The sequence below is a fragment of the Coenobita brevimanus genome, chromosome 8 (assembly GCF_032717465.1).
Source record: "Coenobita brevimanus isolate Jiangsu-jjx chromosome 8, ASM3271746v2, whole genome shotgun sequence".
NCBI classification, from domain to species: domain Eukaryota; kingdom Metazoa; phylum Arthropoda; class Malacostraca; order Decapoda; family Coenobitidae; genus Coenobita; species Coenobita brevimanus.
The window spans coordinates 18091626-18113387 of record NC_136961.1 but is presented as its reverse complement, the minus strand read 5'-3'; the positions used below and the strand labels follow the sequence as shown (position 1 = coordinate 18113387).

Here is a 21762-nt window from a genome sequence, read left to right as displayed (position 1 = left end):
TCTCACGGGTTTGACGCACATTTTACTTTAAAAAGTGTTTTTCGAGTTGAGGTTACCACAAGCTTAAAGGCTTTATGTAGTGTATTCGTCGTGTGAAATGGGTAAATTGGGTGCCCAAGTTTCAGATTAAATATTATATAGAATATCACAAAACTTCTTAAACAGCTATACTGGATCACTTGGGAGCAATACATAAGACACTGATATTTCGTTTTACTCGTACGCTGTAGAATACAGCGGTTTACCGAGGGACGAAGCTATGGCTAGTTTCAAATGAACATCTTGCTAAAAGACGTTTAGTTTTTATTCTGGCTAGTTTCAGGTGGCTTTATTCAGTATAGGAAATAACCTTCAAAGTGAAGATTTTAACAATTTCACAAACAATTTATTTCGCATTTTCTCTTGCTACACTGTATTCTGTTCAAGCAATTTATTTAATATTACTTTAGTACGTATGGAGTACGCTTGTTGTCTATGTCTTTCAGATTTAAAATAATATAGCCAGAATAAAATCGTTTGAAAATTAAAAGAAAATACTTATACATTTCTAATCACACCATGTTATCTGATTCCTGGTGCTAATCAAGTGCTCTTGATACAGCCAAGGGACGACCCTCAGAATCTACCGGTGATGGTGTGGTTCCATGGAGGTGGATTTTTCTCAGAGGGTGCCAACATGTACCTCCCACACGTCCTTCTGGATCAGGATGTGGTGCTGGTGGTGGTGCAATACCGCCTTGGCATCTTCGGTACGCATTGTTGCCGACGTATGTTAACCTGTCTAAACTCATTTATTTCTCACCTCCCTCTGTTGACTAATGCTCTGAAGGTGAGCGAGGTTTGGTATGTTTCTCCTTCGATACATACCCTAGTTCCATCTTTCCTCTCATGGTTATTGTTCCTTAGCTGAGAGGAAGTGGTACGGTTCTCTGACCACAGATGACTGATAATGTTCCATTGTGGAATAAAACGTGCCATAGGCTATATAAAACACATTTAGTAGAATACTAGGTGAACATTTAGCCCTGACATTACAGTTATGGTCAGAAATATTGTTACACTTAATACTGATTAATAACAGGAAAGTGAACACTGACTTTTGAACCCAATCATGAGATATTCAGAATTCAACAGACTTCTAAGAATTATTTACAAGGTTTTTACCTTGTCCGGGACAGAGTCCGATGTTGTTGTTGTTATTTTTTTGAGATTGTTTGCTAGTTTGTTTGTTTGTTTGTTAGCAGTATTATGGAAAAACGGCTGAATGAAATTACATGAAATTATCAGGATATTCAGGCACTAATCCCAAAAGAAAGTGAATATATTTTGGAGGAAATTGATTGGCCTCGAAAGGTGAAAATGAAGGTCACGGATTTTCAGAGGGCTGTAACTCGAAACTGGTTACCTCGCCCGGGATCAAGTCCCGCGAGGTATGGTCAAGTTTATTTGTTTCTTGTTTGTTAGCAGCATTACGGAATAACGGCGGAATGAAAATACACGAAACTTTCAAAATAAATGGGCACTGGTCTCAAAAGAAAGTGACTGAATTTTAAAGGTAATCGAGTGGTCTTGAATGGTCAAATTCAAGGTCATCAATTTTCAGAGGGTTATAACTTGAAACCGATTGAAGACAGATTATTTACTATTATCAGCATACAAGAACTCCCATAAGGGCTTTTATTTGACACCAAGACCTCTGACCTTGAGTGACCTTGAAAGGTCAAACTCAAGGTCACGGATATTCAGTGGCCTATAACTTGAAACTGGTTGCAGATAGATATTTACTATTATCAACATTGTAGGAAGTCATATGGGTTTTTGATTGGAACCATGATCTTTGACCGTGAGTGGTTGGGCGAGGTTTGTTGTGCCTGGCACCACTTGTTGCAGACAGGGATACTTACTATTATCAACATACAGGATCCCCCATAAGGGATGTCATTTGGCACCAAGATTTTTGACTCTGAGTAACCTTGGAAGGTAAAACTCAAGGTCACGGTTATTAAAGAGGCTGACTTAAAACTGGATTAATATAGAGCTATTTATTATAATTAATATTTAGGAAGTCCTATGTGGGTTTTTAATTGGTACCAAGACCTTTGACCTATAACTCGAATCTGATTGAAGATATATTTACTATTGTGAATATATAGGAAGTCACATACAGGCTTACATTTGGCATCATGACCTTTAACCTTGAGTGACCTGAAAGGTCAAATGCAAGATCACGGATTATCTGAGGGCTTTAACTTGAAAACGTTTGCACCATTACCTTAGACTTTAATCGTTGAACACCACTAAATGGAGGCAGTGAATCAGTACATATAACTGCTGTTGGGCGGGGTTTGTTGTGATTGGCACTACTTGTTTAACTGTTTGACTGATGGTACCTACCCCAACTGTTTATACATTTAAAAAGGTATCATGCATGGGAGGAGTGATAATGTTCTTCATGATCATCATCTCATGATATCCCAAGAAACTTAATCTGTTATCATCCGAATGTGCATGGCAGCTAGCATGTCCAGTGGCTGCTTCTGCCGGGCTCAAAGAGAAAAATAAAAAAAGGATGGCCTGATACAAAGTGGAAAACTATCCATCTATCTATCTATTGGCAGACGCCTTAATTCCTCAAGGGGTGGCCACAAACAAATCGACTCCATGTCGCCCTGTCCCCCTCCATTTCATTTCCTGCTCCCAGCTCAAATCTCCCTCTCTCATATACCTCTCCACTCCATCCCTCCATCTCATCCTTGGCCTCCCCTTGGAAAACAGAGCATATAATATATCGGCACTTGGCTCCCTCCCCTTCGCCAGAGTCATCACTACTCATATATTTCGCCTTCCATTCATACATCTGTACATCAGTATCTAACCTATATATCTGTCCTCCTGCCCATTCACTAATCTATTTGAATCACTTCCCACAAATTCATCTATCTGTGCATGCTTCCATTCACTCACGTAACATTCTTCATCTTTATCCTCCCATCTGTCTTCCTGTCTATCTATCCATCTTATCCTAACGCTTGTTCCTGCACAAACTTCTTCCACTAAGATTTACCCACAAACTACCGAGAGACCTATCTCACCCAATTTTAAAACAATATATATCCAAACTTGCCCAGACTAAAAAGTAAGCTGATATAGAGAAAGTAAATTACTACTCACCATACATCCTAGAGCAAAACTAAGGAATGTCAGCCCCATTCCAAAACTAGCCAATCAGTTTTTAACCTTCTCACATTCCTAAAGGTTAAACACTGATTTCTCAAAAATTTTAAACTTTGCTAACATTAAGTTTGTGTACTAATCCTATGATATAACAATGTGAGCATGCCGGGTGTTTGCATGACTGATGTATGATGGTATTTCATTAACTTAATAATTCAGTGATAAAGGAGTTTCTACGACTGGCTCTGGGAAGATCCAACAACAATACTGACGAGGAAATATAAGCAAGTGATACATGGCATTCTTGTGATAACAGGTTTTCTGACATGGGAAAGATTAATCTGGCATGTTCCAAAAGTCATTGGACATGGTGTCCAATTGTTTCACATGGAATATGCACAGATTATATTTCAATGGAAAGTACAGTTTTTGGACGTAGCAATAAATACACTTTATACCATGAAATATTTAGAGTGAACAGTAACCTAATACTCTAACGTGAGCTCTTGAAAATCCAAGAAACTTACCAGATATTTGCTTAATAGTTTTGAAATTGTTGGGCTAGAAATTTGAGCAAAATTACTGACCACAGTTATACTTGTAAAACTTGCTTGTCAGCTCTTGCGTTTGAAAGTGTAACATGAAATAAACTTGTAATGGCAATATTAAGAACACAGTAAATCATGAGGAGGAGCAAGGATGCTCTCTTATGTATGGGGAGAAATGAGAAATACGGAAGTTTTAACCTAAGGGTGTCAATGGATTGTGGGTAAACCTTTGCTTCTGAAAGCTCACACGGTCAAAAATGTGTCTCATTGGAGAGGTCAGATGACATACAAAATTATAATGGTCAACACAGTTTTTACTTTTTATTGCCCCACAAACTAAAATAGGTTGACCCTTTAGTACTTTTTACGCTTGAATCTGCTTTTAGAAATTTTCTATCAGTATGGTATTTAAGTGACAAAGCAATTAAATTTTACAGTAAGTGTATGTCTATCATTCATAAGTAATACTGGAATTATATTTAAAAACGTATCTGTATAATATAGAAGTGTATGAGTTTCGGCTATATTTCACCTCAGGAACATCACTCTTTTATGTCCAGCAGCAGTGGCGTACCCAGAAAGTTGAAAAGGGGGGCTTTTTTTTTTTTTTTTTTTTTTATCTTTTTAACTGTGCAGCCCATGACTTTGGCGAGCGCAGCGAGCCCGTACAGATGGGGGGTTCGGGGGGGCGCTGTAAGCCCCCCCGAGAAAATTTTTCATTTTGGCCAATTTCATAATCATATTAAGGCCATATGGAATGGGTATATGACATAAATATAGCATCTAAAGTCATTATTACTGTAAGTACTCTGTGCCACTGAGTTATGATTTAGTCTCTTCAATAACCTTATACTACTAAAATTCAAATGCTCACTTTTTTTTTGTTTTCATAAATCTTCAGCAGAACTGACAGGACAGTGTGACAAAATATACAGTATACAAACACACACACACACACACACACACACACACACACACACACTTTATATATATATATATATATATATATATATATATATATATATATATATATATTGCAAAAGCGGGGTCATGGCTGCATGCCCCCCTCCCCCCCTTGGTACGCCACTGTCCAGCAGTAATTTGTCAACATAGAGGGGTTCCACTTTCCTTGGTACCGCTCCTCCATGTTCAAAATCTCCTGGTGAAAACTTTCGCCGTGCTCATCACTGACTGCCCTAAGATTTTCCGGATAAAACTCCAAGTGCGAGTCCAAAAAGTAGGTTTTTAGATTCATGTTGCACCTCAGAGCTTTATATGAAGTCAGTAGATCTTTTACAACATCACAGTAATTTTCTGATCTGTAATTTCCCATAAAATCTTTAAAAACTCTCTTAATTGACCGCCATGCAGTATTTTCAACTTCAGTTAGCTCTTCATCGAACTTTTCATCTCGATCCAGTTCCCTGATCTGTGGTTTCACAATAATATTCTCCTTGGTTTTTGCATCACTGATTCTAGGGAATTTATTCCTTAAATATGTCAATCCATGGCCAGTTTTATCAATACTTTTGACGAAGTTCTTCAGCAACCCGAGCTTAATGTACAAAGCAGGCAAATAAATTTTCTTAGGATCAACAAGAGGAGGACTGATGACATTCTTCTTCCTTAGAGTCAGTGATGTTCATTTTGGCCACACTTTCTTTCCATAACGATTTTCGTGTCCCGGCTGTCCCACTCACAGAGGAAACAACAGAACTTCGTGTATCCAAGTTGCATTCCAAGTAAAAGTGCCACAACCTTTAGGTCACCACATACATTCCGTTAAAAAGTCCCCATACTTATTTTATTTATTTATTTATTTTTTTTTCAAAAGAAGCTTCATGTTATAATACGATTCCTTCATGTCAGCTGCGTGAACCACAGGAACGGAGGGTAACTTATTTCCGTTGTGGAGCAAAACCGCTCTCCAGCTTACTTTTGATAAGTCAGTACACAAGCGTCACTCACCTGTGCTATATTCGTGCCCAAGTGCCTCCATAACAGAACGAACTTCATTGCAAAACACCAGACAGTCTTCAAGAGAGAAAATTCTTTGAAAACGTCATGGGGATCACGATAAGAAACAAACTTTACTTTCTTTCTAGAGAATATACGAGCCCTTTAGCCTGGAACCCCAAAGTTCGGCTTGCTTCTTAGACAAAGTTAAATCGCGGACGAGATACCCTTGACTCAGCAAATTTGGTTCACTGTAGGAACACCTTGCTTCAAAACGTTGGATTCATTTTGTCCTCTACTTGGTTTATTATCTCTTCACCAGACTCATCGTCACTCTGTGGCATGTTTCTTGGAGGCTCCGGCCTGATCGTGAGGTACTGGCCTCATAGCCGGTGGTAAATTAGGATATTTAACAGCATACTTGGATTTAGATGTTTTACCATTTATATATGTCAGGCAGATGTAGCAATCCAAAGCGTGATATTTGCGTTCTCTCCAAACCATAGGCATGGCAAATGGCGTACGGCTTGAACCTTTTGCGATACCGTGAGAAGCCTGACACATGTAACAAAACAAAAATGGGGGGCCCAACATTTATCCTAGTCACCCACTTTACAACCAAAGTAATGCTCATACCATTATTATTATTATTTTTTTTTAATGAGGGTTGCGAAAGAACGTTTTTGCAATATGAATGGCAATTCACCGCAGATGTAGCAGAAAGAATACGAACTATTTCCATAGTTTCCCGTCATTATAATTATGGATAGGGTATCAGCACAACATCTGAATACACAAAAACACAATGTTTCAAATGATTGGTGAAGACACTGTTTACATATTGAGTTCTAGCCTGGAACCAACAGAGAACTGCTACTCAGGAGTGGGCACCGTTTGAATGTCCCAACATGTCCAGTCGTGTTTCTGCAGGCCCCTGGTGACCCATTTATCAAGGCTTGTGCTTCACAAGCAATGAAAATACTGCAGCTGTGTTTGTTAATTTTTGTTTCAAATGGTCCGTAGGACACTTACTATACGTAATGAAATGCTAGTATGCTAGAAAATAATGAGATAGAGAAATTCAGAAAATATATTTGGATTCAGCGTGCAAATATACATAAGAAACAGATATTATTTTCCATGGGACAAAATCTTTGTTGACCAGTAAATTACAGTATGAGTATAGCTGGCAGGTATAAAAACAAACATTAATCTATTGCCATCAGAATGTGCACCTACTGTAATAGCAGTACTGATTAGGAAATGTCATGAGCAATAAACAGAGAAAGAGACAGACAGAGAAAGAGAGGCAGATAAACCCCACAATATTTACAACTAAATGGCTACTGCTTTATCACACAGGCTTCATGTCGACTGAAGACCAAGTGATGCCTGGCAATTTAGGACTCAAAGACCAGGTACTGTATTCAAAATCTGCATTTTATATTCACCGAACCTGTGTGTGTGTGTGTGTGTGTGTGTGTGTGTGTGTGTGTGTGTGTGTGTTTGTGTTGAATCTTTCTGAGTCTTTGCCACACCTATGAGACAGAGTACGTTGGATGATGCTGTGGGTATGTGAATGGTGGTTGAGTACTGGAAAAATAGAGCCATAGTGGATGGGTTCATGGTGTGAATGGATCCAGGGTAGGAATTGATCCATTTAGGAAAAAATGGCCCGTTTGGAATACACCACTGAGGAAATGTGCCCAAGTATGAACATAGGTCCACCAGGTAAAAATAGGTCTGTGTGGGAAATAGGTTCATGGCTGAAAAAAAAAGTCCATCTGATGATCTTGTGATTTCGCAAGGGGATAAATTAGGTCCTTGATGGAGAATTGGTTCATGAGACAAGTGTCCTGTAGAAGAAAAAAAGGATCATGATGAAAAAAGGCTCAAGGGAAATGGTCTAAGGAATATAGGTTCATGATGAGAAAAGGTTCAAGGGAAGTGGTCTAGGGAAAATACCTCCATGAGGGAAAATAGGTCGATGGGATAATAGGTATAGGAGTGAAAATAGATCCATGAAGAAAATATGTCCATCGGGGAAATAGGTCAATGGAGAAAAACAGGCTGACAGCGGAAATGCTATATGCCAGCACAGGACCGGGTCCCTGGGGGAAAACAAGTGGACGAGGGTTGATACCTATGGGGTGCAGATGAAGGCAGGTTTATGTGCTAGTAGTGCTTAAGCTTTAGCAAGGTTGTGTGTAAGACTATTTGTTCATAATTTTATATTACTAAGTTCAAATTGTGTGTAAGGCTGCTTGTTTATTAGTTTATCTGCTGCAAAGATCGCTTGTTTAAATTATACATTATTAACCTAGTGATGCCTAGGGTCTTTAAGAGGGAAGGAATTAGTCATTTTCAAAAGTTAATAAAGAAGGGGAACCGACTAGGAGCCGATAGGTGGAGGGCAGTACGCTGAGTACCTTTCTAGCGAACTCTCCCACGCAGGAACCCTTGCCACTAAAGGGTTAAGTTGCGTATGAGATTACTTTTGTGTACTTTTATCTTCAGTCGTGTATAGCATTGCTTGTTTATCATTTTATCTCTCTTGAGCGTCACGTGTGTATGATAACTATATTTTCAATGACAACAGCTATCTAAATAATTCGTAACCAGACCACAGTCAATATTTTTCCGGCATGCGTTATGTATATCAATGCTTATTATTCATCTGTCTTTGATGAAACACTTCACAGTCAAGCTAGAGTTAGTATTCTTGAGCTTAACTTGTTCATAAGGTTGCTGATTCATGAATTTATATTCTTACCACGATCATCTACCTCACCTTCATCACCATCCAGACTTCTTTCTTCCATTTTAAGGTGAAGCAGAGTCCAGACATCTAGGAAACCTATGTATTTAAATATGTATAGATAGATAGATACATACATACATACAGTAGATAGATAGATAGATATCGGTACACACATGTTTGACAGCTTATAAATCTGCAGTTTTTTTCTTTTGCAGGTGAGAATCGCCCTTGAATAAGGCCAATTCCAGACTAACATTCGACCAACGTGTGTGTTGAAGTGGTACTGGAAAACATAAAATATAAAAGAGGAGGAAGAGGCAGTGTTGGGTACCCTCCCAGATAAATGGATACATATTGTGTGTTAATGTACAATCTTACACACACAAACACACACACACACACACACACACACACACACACACACAAACACACACACACACACACAGGTATATGTGTGTGTGTATATATATATATATATATATATATATATATATATATATATATATATATATATATATATATATATATATATATATATATATATATATATATATATATATATATATATATATATATATATATATATATATATATATATATATATATATATATATATATATATATATATATATATATATATATATATATATATATATATATATATATATATATATATATATGTATATATATTCATATATATATATATATATATATATATATATATATATATATATATATATATATATATATATATATATATATATATATATATCCCTTAACTAGGTAAGAATACGTAACAACCAACCACGTGCGAAAAGTGTCTACACATACCGATGACGTATTTATCATTTTAAGCGTGCTACCATAAAGATACTCATTTTCAAGTGGAAGGAACTTTAGTGGTGATGGGGTAACTGAAGGCTTTATCTAACACCACAGTTTCAGAAGTCTCTTCAGGGCTGCATAAAATTGTCTTGACAAACAAATGATTACTAGTTATAATGATCTGCTCTGAAGATTTACTTATCAAAAGGGTAATTACTGACAGAGATTCTTTGCCTAAGAACGATATATTCCTAGAGCAGCTTGTACAGCACCCTACCGTATCCCTGATCACCTTGGAGGGGCTACAAGATACTTGACCTCTTCCTTACAACTAATCCTTCTCCTTACACTGTTAATCTTTTCTCTCCGTTGGGCTCCTCCAATCACAACCTTATCACCTTAACCTGTCCTATCGCTCCGGTACGGCTTGTGGACCCTCCAAAGAAACGTCATCTGTGGCACTTTGGAGCTGCAGATTGGGAGGCCTTCCTGCAATACTTCTTTGATTTTCCCTGGAATGATTATTGCTTCCATGGCCGGGAGCCATCTGAGTGTGCCTTGCGCATTACAGAGATTATTCTCTCGGGCATGGAAGCATACATTCCTTTCTCATATCCTCTGACTAATGCAAGAAAGCCTTGGTTTAATCACGCTTGTTCTAATACTGTCCGCAACAAGGAGAGGGCCTATAAAAGTTACCGGAGCCAACCAACTCCTGAATCACATTTTTTATACCTTTCTGCCCGGAATCGTGCTAAGTCTGTTCTTCACTTTGCAAAAAATAATTTCATCCGTACTAAATGCTCTCAACTCTACAACTCCAATTCTTCCCACACCTTCTGGCACCTTGCCAAAAACCTTTCTGACAACTTTACCTCATCATCGTTCACTCGTTTTTTCTACTATGATGGCTCTGTAGCCATTTCTTCTACTGATAAAGCAGATCTCTTCGCTCAGACTTTCTCCTTCAATTCCACCTTAGACGATTCCGGTGCTGTTCCTCCATCACTTCCCCCCTCTGACTTCCTCATGGCTGACATTAAAATTTCTTCAGCTGTTGTATTTTCTGCCGTTGCTAATACTAATAAGGCATATTGGCCTGATGGAGTCCCTCATGTTGTCCTCAAGAACTGTGCTTCTGTGCTTACACCCTGCCTAGGCAAGCTCTTTCGCCATTGTCTATCAACTTGTACCTTTCCTTATTGCTGGAAGTTTGCTCTCATTCAGCCAGTCCCAAAGAAGGGTGACCATTCCCAACCCTCTAACTATCGTCCAATTGCTTTAACATCCTGTATCTCAAAAGTTTTCGAGTCAATTCTTAATAGAAAAATTTTAAAGCATCTTTCCTGCCACAATCTTCTTTCTGATCGTCAGTATGGGTTCCATCAGGGACGCTTCACTGGCGATCTTCTCACCTACCTTTCAGACTCCTGGTCATCCTCCTTTCGGGACTTTGGCAAAAGCTTTGCCATTGCACTTGACATCTCTAATGCTTTCGATCGAGCCCGGCATAAATATTTAATTTCCAAACTGCCCTCTTACGGTTTATATCTTTTTATCTGTTCCTTCATCTCTAGCTTCCTTTCTGGTCGTTCTATAGCCGCTGTTGTAGACGGCCATCGTTCTTCTCCTAGATCTATCAACAATAGTGTTCCTCAGGGCACTGTCCTATCACCAACTCTCTTCCTTTTATTCATCAATGACCTTCTAAACTGTACATCTAACCCTATCCACTCGTATGCTGATGATTCCACTCTTCACATTTCCATTCGGTTCCCGCAATGTCCATCTCAGCAGTTACTTCAACAGACAAGGGATGAGGCTATGGCACACCTAATATCTGACTTAGCTTGCTTCTCTGACTGGGGTAAAAATAATCTGGTTGTTTTTAATGCATCAAAGACAGTTTTTACACCTGTCAACCCGGCAAAATCTTCCACAGGTATACCCACTAATGTTTAATAATATTCAGTTTAATCCCTCATCATCCTTGAACATGCTTGGGGTTTCATTTACTTTGGACTTATCTTGGAAAGATCATATTACATCTCTTGTAAAATCTGCTTCCAAGAGATTAGGTGTGCTAAGCCGACTCCGTAGCTTCTTTACTTCTGCACAATTGTTGACTCTATACAGGGGTCTTATCCGCCCCTGTGTGGAGTACAACCCTCATATGTGGGGAGGCTCCCCACATACAGGTCTTCTCAATAGAGTGGAGTCAAAGGCTTTTCGTCTCATTAACTCTCCTCCTCTTACTGGCTCCCTTCAACCTCTGTCTCTTCACCGCACTGTTGCATCTTTATCTCTTTTCTATCGCTACTTCAATGGTCACTGCTCCTCTGAACTGTCTGCATGCATTCCTCCATCACTACGACGGGCGCATAGCACCCGTCTAGCAGCAAACTCTCATCTCTTTTCTGTCCAGCTCTCTGATGCAAGAGTTAACTCTTACTCCCGGTCCTTCATTTATGCAACAGGTCATCTCTGGAACTGTCTCCCTCCGTCTGTATTTCCTGCTTCCTATGATCTCCAGTCTTTCAAACACAGTGTGTCCAGGCATCTCGAAAGATTCGGATCTTGAATTTGGCTCTCTCTGGTATTTTGTTTTTCTCTTGGAAGGAACAACAATTGCGGGCTTGCGGCCTTTGGTTCCTTCTTCCTCACATTTAAAAAAAAGAAGAAAACTATTATATCTGAAAGAACAAGAGATCCGGGATAATTCTGCAGTCTTCATTCCTAGTCCTAGATGCAGAAACTAATTTGTTATGTTTGTGATTCAGTGTCTGGCTATTATGATCCTACTTTGAAACATTTCTTGCCCTTCCTGCAAAAATAAAGATAAGAAGCGGAGTTGATGGAAGGGTCGTTAGGGAATCTACTTTAAAAGCCTTTGTCAACACTTCCCCAGACACAAGCTCTGCACTGGATCCACAAGAACATCGACCACTTCGGCGGTGACGAAAACCAAGTTACTATTTTCGGTGAGAGCGCAGGAGGAGCATCTGTCATCCACCAAATGTTGACACCAGCCGCGAAAGGTAAGGAAAATTCATTCATCTATCCTTCTACCGAGCTGCTGTACCTATCTATCCCTCTATCTGTCTATCTCTTTACCTACAGACGCTTTAATCCTAAAGGGGGTGGCAACAAACAAATCACATTCTTGTCACCCCGTCTCTGCATCTAGGCTGCCTTCCTTCCAATTTACACTTGATGGTGGAAGACAGAATGGCTTAAGTGATACTCGTAGTTAAGATTTTTTTTTCTCCATATATTACAGCTGTAATATTACTGGAAATATGTATACGTTTACATTTTTACCTGAGAACCCTTGAATATATGATATTGTCATGCATTATTATGATCATCAGTTTACCGACAATTCTCTTCCCGACTCTGACCATGTAAGGTATTTCACGAGGCATTTGGGTATGAAATATTTACCGTAGAACTATGAAGTACAGAACAAACTGGTTTAAGTATGTATATTCTCTGGTATGTAGGAAGATGTGAGAAACGTTCATGTGCACAATGTTGGCAAGGGACTGTCGGTGAACTATTACTTATGTTAATACAAAATTCGTTCGGTTAGAGAAGCTCTTAGATACAGCTATGAGAAGTAGATCCAACTATTGTCGGTTTGTTTCTGCTTAACGGAGCTGAGTCACTCCCATAACTCTAGTACTTAGTCGTGCATGCACGAAATTTGTGAGCCTTAGTTATGAGGGAAAAAAAAAGTCTACTTGACTATTGAGAAAATCGATCCCCCAGTCTGATTATACAGCCTTTAACTGAGTTGAAAAGAGGGTATACATCATTGTCAGGTTGCAGTAAATGCAATATCTACTCCCCAACAGGACTATTCTCCCGAGTGATCGCTCAGTCTGGTAGCGCCCTGTGTCCTTGGGCTGTCACCCGTACTGCTGCCCAGACCGCCAAGAGGGTCGCCGAGGCCCTATCTTGCCCCACCGACCAAGGCAGCCAGAAATTGCTGACGTGTCTCCAGGCTCTCGACGCACGCCAGATCGTCTACCAAACATACGAACTGTTCGTGAGTGTCCGTACTGATAGTGTAACATTTGCGGGTCCAGATCAACAGAGCTAAGCTTAATCTCGTAGGTCATCTCATATTTTTATTTGCAGAAAAAAAATCGAGGTTACTGCCTCGTCACTTCCCTATCCTTTCATCGATAAAAGAACTCTCTTATTAATACTGTCACTGGGATTTGATTTTGTAGAAAGAGGAGGAAGTGAGAGGACTCTACTCTTTAAAATATCTGCAAAAACAAATCTAAGATCCAGAGGGAGTTGTTAGTTTGTTCTTGAATCTCAGCCATGATTAGCACTGCATGAACCTTAAAACATTGGCTCTGAATGATTGGTAGCATCTGTACAACCACAATTTATTTTACACAAGTAATACCTGTAGTATTTTTTCTACAAAAGCTGTTCTGCTGACCCTCTCTGTCTCAGCAAAGAAAACAGTTTCATCCTGCTGGCAGAGCCTTTTGGATTAGGTCCATTGGAAGTAGATGCCTTGGGGAGTAGGTCCATGGGGAAAGCAGAATCATGGGGAATGTAGGCCCAAGTAGTGAGCATTAATATCCTCTTATGGAGATTAAGAAGGTCCATCAGAGAATGTAGTAAATCCTCTCAAGTGGAACAATAAGTCCATGGGGAAATAGGTATGTTTTACATTAAGGACAATGCGTCCCTGAGGTAATGAGAAGATCCTCATTGTAAGGGAAAAAATGGTCCATGAGGAATAGGTAAGTTATCTGAGATGAGAAAAATATGTCCATGGTGGAAATACATCAGTGAGAGAAACATCGGTGGACGAGTAGGTCCCTTGAGGAAATGGGCCACAATTGAAAAATAGGATCACTGAGTTAAACTAAGTCTGTGGAGGAAAGAAATACACATGAGAAAGTAGCTCATGGAGGGAGTAGCTGTCTGTCTCCAAATAATGAGAATAAGGGTTTATGGAGAGGAAAATTTCATGAAGGTCAGTAGGTCCATGAAGAAGTTGGGCTCAGGGAAAATGGCCGACGCAGGAACAAGTCCATGGAGGAAGAATAGATGGATTAGATGACCCCTAAGGAGTGTAGCCGATGACGGGCTTATGTTGCCCATGTGCTTGTCATAACTGTGTCAGATTATCCCCATATTTGTGCCATGATTGTGGTAGAGACTTAAATAACATACAAACGAATATTAAGGTTAAAAAGATTGCTGAGGAATATAATCCTAGGCCCGCGCTCGTGTATGTGTGTGTGTGTGTGTGTGTGTGTGTGTGTGTGTGTGTGTGTGTGTGTGTGTGTGTGATGCAGCCAAAAATGGAAAATGAGAACTTGGCAGGACGGTTGGAATTGGGTCCCTGATTGTCTAGTTTCACTTCCACGTCAATTAAAATTTTGTGAAGGGGTGTTTGTCCCATAATAAATGTCCCCATTGGTGTGGTACATATCTCATACGCGGTAAAATAATGTGGCACACACACACACACACACACACACACACACACACACACACACACACACACACACACACACAGAAAGGGAGAGAGATGGGGGGAGGGGGCATTTACAGTCCGATGTCAGTTAATTCACTGATGCTACAAACAGACGACTTTATTCAGCAGAAAATGGTAGTGGTGGTGGTAGCTGTGATGGTGGTGGTAGTGGTAGCTGTGGTGATGGCGGTGGTGTTGGTAACTCTGATGATGATGGTAGGTGTGGTGATGGCGGTGGTGGTAGCAGTGATGGTAGTAGTGGTGGTGGTATTGGCAGTGGTGGTAATGGTGGTGGTAGTGGTAGCTGTGGTGATGGCGGTGGTATTGGTAACTCTGATGATGATGGTAGGTGTGGTGATGGCGGTGGTGGTAGCAGTGATGGTAGTAGTGGTGGTGATATTGGCAGTGGTGGTAATGGTCGTGGTAGTGGTAGCTGTGGTGATGGCGGTGGTGTTGGTAACTCTGATGATGATGGTAGGTGTGGTGATGGCGGTGGTGGTAGCAGTGATGGTAGCAGTGGTGGTGGTATTGGCAGTGGTGGTAATGGTGGTGGTAGTGGTAGCTGTGGAGATGGCGGTGGTGTTGGTAACTCTGATGATGATGGTAGGTGTGGTGATGGCGGTGGTGGTAGCAGTGATGGTAGTAGTGGTGGTGGTATTGGCAGTGGTGGTAATGGTGGTGGTAGTGGTAGCTGTGGTGATGGCGGTGGTATTGGTAACTCTGATGATGATGGTAGGTGTGGTGATGGCGGTGGTGGTAGCAGTGATGGTAGCAGTGGTGGTGGTATTGGCAGTGGTGGTAATGGTCGTGGTAGTGGTAGCTGTGGTGATGGCGGTGGTATTGGTAACTCTGATGATGATGGTAGGTGTGGTGATGGCGGTGGTGGTAACAGTGATGGTAGTAGTGGTGGTGGTATTGGCAGTGGTGGTAATGGTGGTGGTAGTGGTAGCTGTGGTGATGGCAGTGGTGTTGGTAACTCTGATGATGATGGTAGGTGTGATGATGGCGGTGGTGGTAGCAGTGATGGTAGTAGTGGTGGTGGTATTGGCAGTGGTGGTAATGGTGGTGGTGATGGAGGTAGCTGTTCAGAACTGGCTCTCATTTGGGCAAGTGCTTTGGGGACTTCCACGGTTCGGAATCGACTTTCATTTGGACTAGTGCTGAGCGGCACGGAGGGGCCACAAGGCACTGGTAGATACTATGGAGTACTCCAGTGTTGCGAGAAAAAAAAATGCATAACAGCAGTTGTTGGTGGAACTTTCATCTGTGTCTGATCTCTGCTAACTAATTTTGCTGTGTAGTCTGATGGTTATATTTGCTCTTGGAAGACTAGCAAAATTTATAACCCTTTCATATCATAACATAATATTTTCGTCTGTTATTAATTCCAGACGAGTTTATTCAACTCTGGGATGGTGTCTAGCAGCAAAGTGGTTAAGTGAAGCGGGCCTAGCTTTTCCAAACAGATATTGTGTTTGGCTTAAAGAAGAGAAGCCAGATTATTAAGGGCTTGAATGAGTGTCTGTCCCATAACGGTAGGGATGTTGTTGATAGTTTCCCTCTTTTGTGACTACTTTTTCATTGTGTTCCTTATCCTTAGGTGGGTAGAAAATGCCAGGATGATAAGGAGGAACAAAATCATACAAGTGAGACTGCTTATGTGTGGCTGTTGAATGTCACGTTTACGCAAGGATAATGCTGCTGCTGTTGCTGCTGATTCTGTTGTTGTTGTTGTCGATCTTGTTGTTGTCGTTGTTGTTGCTGCTGCTGCTGCTGCTGCTGCTGCTGCTGCTGCTGCTGCTGCTGCTGATGATGATGATGATGATGATGATGATTAAAACAATAATATTGGTAAGAGTGGTGATGTGTGGGCTTCATGTCAGGATTGGTAACATCAGCAACAAAAGTTCTGTCGCCTCTCCTGCTTCTCTGTCCTTGGACATTGAAAATCAGGCTAATGAATCTCCAGCATCTGATACTTGAAGATAACTGACCACAATTTAGTGTCAATTTTGAGACTTAATAGAAGTTGCTATGGAACTGTTCATATCCTGCTGACAATTTACAAAGAGATTGGGCTCCCCCAAATGGTTCAGCTTCATTTGTGTTAGAGAAACCACACAAAGTCTTTAGCATATATATATATATATATATATATATATATATATATATATATATATATATATATATATATATATATATATATATATATATATATATTCCTTTTAAAAACTTTAGCATGTATATTACTTTAAAAAACTACAGAGTCCCTTAAAGGCTTCAAAATTGCTAGAAATCACTCAAAAACAATAATAAATTGATATAAATCAAACTTTGTTCACAACCAAGCACCCATACTATTAAATAATCCTAATGACTGTAGAATATTCTAGTCAACTCTCCGTTCCGTCAAGAGCAAGATTTTTTTTTTTTTTTTTCAAATCATCTTTTCCCCCATGAAAATAATCAGACGGAAATTCTGTAAATGACGTCCATGGAAAGTTAACATTCTTGCCAGTACTCCTCATAGACATTCTACCTCAGTGGAAATCAGTCAAAACGTTCCTGTACTAGAACTTGACGCACCGGAAATTGCTCTACTAAGGATACAGACAAGAAAAGTAAAATCAGTCCTGGACAGTTTACTAACTTACAAACCTTCAGGTGCAGATGGAATTCCTCCATTAGTATTGAAGAAATGTTTCTTCGAACATGCTCCTGTTCAAGCTAAATTATTCAGGCTCTGCACACTTCAGTTTTCATTCCCTAATTCTTGGAAAAATGCCAACACCCATCTGTTTCAAAGTACGCAAGTTCTTCTGATAACTGTGTTTACATTTCCAACTAGAATGACACTCAGTAGAGAGCATACTTCCTCCAACGCCCTATCTCCCAGTGTTAAAGAAAGTGAAAAAAAAAAAAAAAATCTTGTATCCGCACCTTTATCCTGATCCGCACCAAAATATACTGGAGTGTATTCTGGGCCAAGGCCCATTCTTCTACCAAATCTCGTGGAAATCCGTTGAGTAGTTTTTGTGTATTCTTGCTCACAAACCAACCAACCAACAAACAAACTGACAGGGGTGAAAACATAACCTCCTTGGCGGAGGTAATTATTACATCTCTTGGTAAAGTATATGAGACTGTCTTTAATAAGCATTTTGTTATATATATTTAATGCAACAGCTTAATTAGTGAAAGACGGTATGGTTTTCGCGACACAAGATACACTGTTGCCATCATGAATGCAGTTACTCCTGCAGCCCATGTCAAGTGGCCAAAGTGGAGAAACCCATGCAGTATCCTGTGATACATCTAAAGCTCTCGACAGAGTATTGCAGAATTCCTTGTTATCCAGACTCCCTTCCTACGGTCAATCATCTCTTATTTCAGGTATAAGTGACGGTAGATGATGCATTTTCAAGTTTCGACTCAATTAATACTGATGTGCTACATGGACCAGTTTTGGATCCAACCATTTTCCTCATTCATATCAATGATCTCTTGCCTGTCACCCACAATCTCATTCACACTAATATATAGGTGACTCAACGATTCATTTTTTCTTTACGCTGTCATGAAACTTAATATCTTTTACTTCCAACTCAGCACAGCATTCTAATTAAAGCAAAACTTACCTAAGATCATAGGATGAGAACAAAATAACACTAGCTCATTTGATGCTACGAAAATCATATATATCCAGTTTACCAGTATACAGATATTGCCTGATTCCTACGATGCCTTCAGTGCAACCAATATTACTGTCTCTAAAAATGCTGCAATTCTCTGTGTTTCGCTTAGCAGCACCCTCGTGTTAGATCACTTGCTAAAACTGCCTCAAAGAAACTTGGTTTATTGTTCAGAGAACGTACTGTAGCTTCTTCACTAATGAACAATCAGACATATATAAGTCACCTACGCTCTCAGTTCGATTACTGCTCACCCTTGTGGAACGAATGTTGCACTAAAACAACTGGACAAAATTCAAAACAAAGCTATAAGAACAAATAATAACCCAGTAATTACAAATGAACTACCTCCCCTGCAAGATTTTAGATACTTCTATGGCAAATATTCAGATATACTTGCATCCTTCATGCCACCTCTCCATGCCTTACACAGTTCTACATAGGCATCTACTAGCACTCATGATGACCGTCACACTGTTATATTCCAGAGCTTCTGCCTGCCAGAATTCTTTCTTTCACTGAATGGCTTCACATTGAAATTTGCTCTCCCATAATAGTTTCCCATAACTTCAACCCACAGTAGTTCAAGTCTAACTGTTCCAGTTTTTTTTTTTATATAGACGTGGGACACCTATATTGAAGTTCATGGAATTATTTTTTCCAGTTTTGCTTTTCCATTGTTTCTTCATCCTCTGTTAGAAAAAAAAAACCTACATAAATACTGTTTGCTTCTGATTCAAGAGACTGATTTCAATGTCTACAGAGAAGAAAACATGAAAAGCAGCGGGACTTTCTTTGCCGTAGGCGCATGCTGCCGATGCTGATCCTGTGAGTGTTAGTAGGTGGTGTTGCTGCTGTTTTCAAGGCTGCTGCATTCTCGAGCCATCGTTTCTACTTACACTACTGTCATGACTGTAGCTAGAGGGAAGTTGTAGGAAGGGTTTCGCACTAAAGGAAGTACCGTTGCTTAGTGTTATGATGGCAATTTTCAGTTTTGCTAGATGTATGAGAAACAGAATGTGGTGACACTAACACTCGTGCTGTATAGAGAAGCTTCGAATCACCGCCAAGATGTCTTTGTTTACTATGAAACTCTGGCTATGACTTTCAGCCAGGGAAGGGAGTAGAGGATCAGCAGAAAGTATGTGTGATATGTGAAGATGTTAACTATATTGACCTTATGGGACAGACTCTTAAATTAGTCATGGGTAGTGATGATGATTATATCGTCATGTCAGGATTCAGCAGCACGAGCGAATGTCGTCGACAGTCCCCTGTCAGTACTGTGTCCCTTCCATAATTCTTATTCATCCCCGAATAGCTGAGATTATCCTTCCTGCATATGTATATTTTGTGTGTGCTTTATAATGGCACACAAAACTATTTCATCTAGTTCCTTTCGTCGTCACAGCAAGCAGGGAAGTGTCGGTGAACTTTTGATACTGACAGTACATCTTGTTGCTGTTGAATCTATGGATGAGAATGCAGGTGTGTGTGTGTGTGTGTGTGTGTGTGTGTGTGTGTGTGTGTGTGTGTGTGTGTGTGTGCACTGTTGCTGAGTGGAGTGTCACAGTCCCTCAACGCTATTCCCATCCCTTTAGCTGAAGATTTACAGGCAGGCTTCTATCATCGAAAAGTCTCAGTGTTATAGTGATTCGTATCCGTTTGGATATGCATCATTAAAGGAAGCATAGCATTGAATCTAGACAACTAACCACCATCAGTTGACTCTTCTCGATATAAGAATTTTGCTCAAATTCTAAACCTTGCTTGTTAAGTACAGTCGGAGAATTTGGTGATGAGAGGATTGTATATGTTGCAGAAATGGATTCTACAGTATGATTGTGGCTGATAAGGGAAATATATATTTTTGTTGTTGATAGGAGTATATGTAATGTTGCTAAGAGGTATGCTAATATATGTTGTTGCTGACAGACGTATGAATATTTTATCATTGACAGGACTGGTTCTTGATGCCACTGCTGATGGCACCCAGAGTGGACGGGGTGTACCTGCCTGACGAGCCTGGTAAGCTGATGAGAGAAGGAAAAATGGCCAAGGTGGACCTCATGTCAGGCACCAACAAGGACGATGGCGCTTTCTTTTCGCTCTGTAGGTATTACATGGACAGTGCTGTATGTATCCACTGTCACGGGTTAAACGACCGTATCCTTAACCCCTTTAAGCTGGGTTATTCTTTCCCAGCATATTCTTGCTGCTACCAGATAATTATGTCCAGGTTAAGCGTGGTTATTTGAGCTGGAGAATTTATGTATCCTGCAACTGTTCCATTCTGAACAGAATATCGTTCCTGGTTTAAAATTGTCTGAGGTAGGCCTAATACGAATAAATCAAATTACCAAAGACCTGAAGGGGTTGAAACTGAGAGAGGACAGTACAATAAGTGCGAACCTCCACCGAACTTTTATTTTTGCAATATTTATGACGTACATGATATGGGGAGAAGGTAATTTTTTCTCTACACTTTACTCTTGATTGTGTCATGTTACCCACATCTTGTCCTTTCAGGGATTGTATATATGAGCATCGAAATCTGAGGTATTGCCTTCACGGTCACTCATGGGTTATCAAAATACCAATGATAATCATGAATATTGTAGTTATGGGCAACTGAGTCGTTCATAGACTTCAGGAAAAAAGTATATTTGTTTTGATAATAATATGGGGGATGTGGTGGACAAATGCAAGCAAATACGTCTTAGTTACATTTATATATTCTTATTGGATAAAAACCATGCCACCGGGCTTAACAGCATGCAGTTAGGAAAAAAAGAACAAAATCAATACAACATAACACTGTCACAATGTTTCTTGTATTAGCAAAGGCAGGATTAACAAAAGGAATAATATGACGCAGATTATTAGTATATTGCATGCAAAACACACCTTCAGAAACTTCTTCATCGGATACTTACAAACACTCCAGGTTCTATTGTTCTTCAACCTTGACTCTCTCTCTCTCTCTCTCTCTCTCTCTCTCTCTCTCTCTCTCTCTCTCTCTCTCTCTCTCTCTCTCTCTCTCTCTCAAATAAATGAATTGACAAATAATTCTTTAACTGAAATGTGGGTGAGTGGAGAGTGAGCAAGACAGGGAGGTGATGGCAGTTGGTTGGTTGTCTAGCTGTGACATACATGTTACAGGGGGATTCTCACCTATCTGGCCCATACCTTTTTAATTGGTCATTGTGCCCTTGGGGTTGACCCGAACATGTCGATGGCTAAAACGAATGCACACCTTCAGCTGGAGAGGATTCGTCATCTCAGTTGTCAAGA

General features: G+C 40.0%; 1 protein-coding gene across 1 annotated transcript in view; it reads left to right on the top strand.

The window, feature by feature from the left end:
- The window catches only part of LOC145408099 (carboxylic ester hydrolase-like), a 93879-nt gene that overhangs the window by 1162 nt on the left and 70955 nt on the right, over positions 1 to 21762 (top strand). The window contains exons 3-7 of the mRNA XM_080278907.1: positions 602 to 749; positions 7041 to 7096; positions 12173 to 12302; positions 13122 to 13315; positions 20430 to 20580. Coding sequence (XP_080135033.1) covers positions 602 to 749; positions 7041 to 7096; positions 12173 to 12302; positions 13122 to 13315; positions 20430 to 20580 — 679 coding nt within the window. The remainder of the gene's footprint in view (positions 1 to 601; positions 750 to 7040; positions 7097 to 12172; positions 12303 to 13121; positions 13316 to 20429; positions 20581 to 21762) is intronic.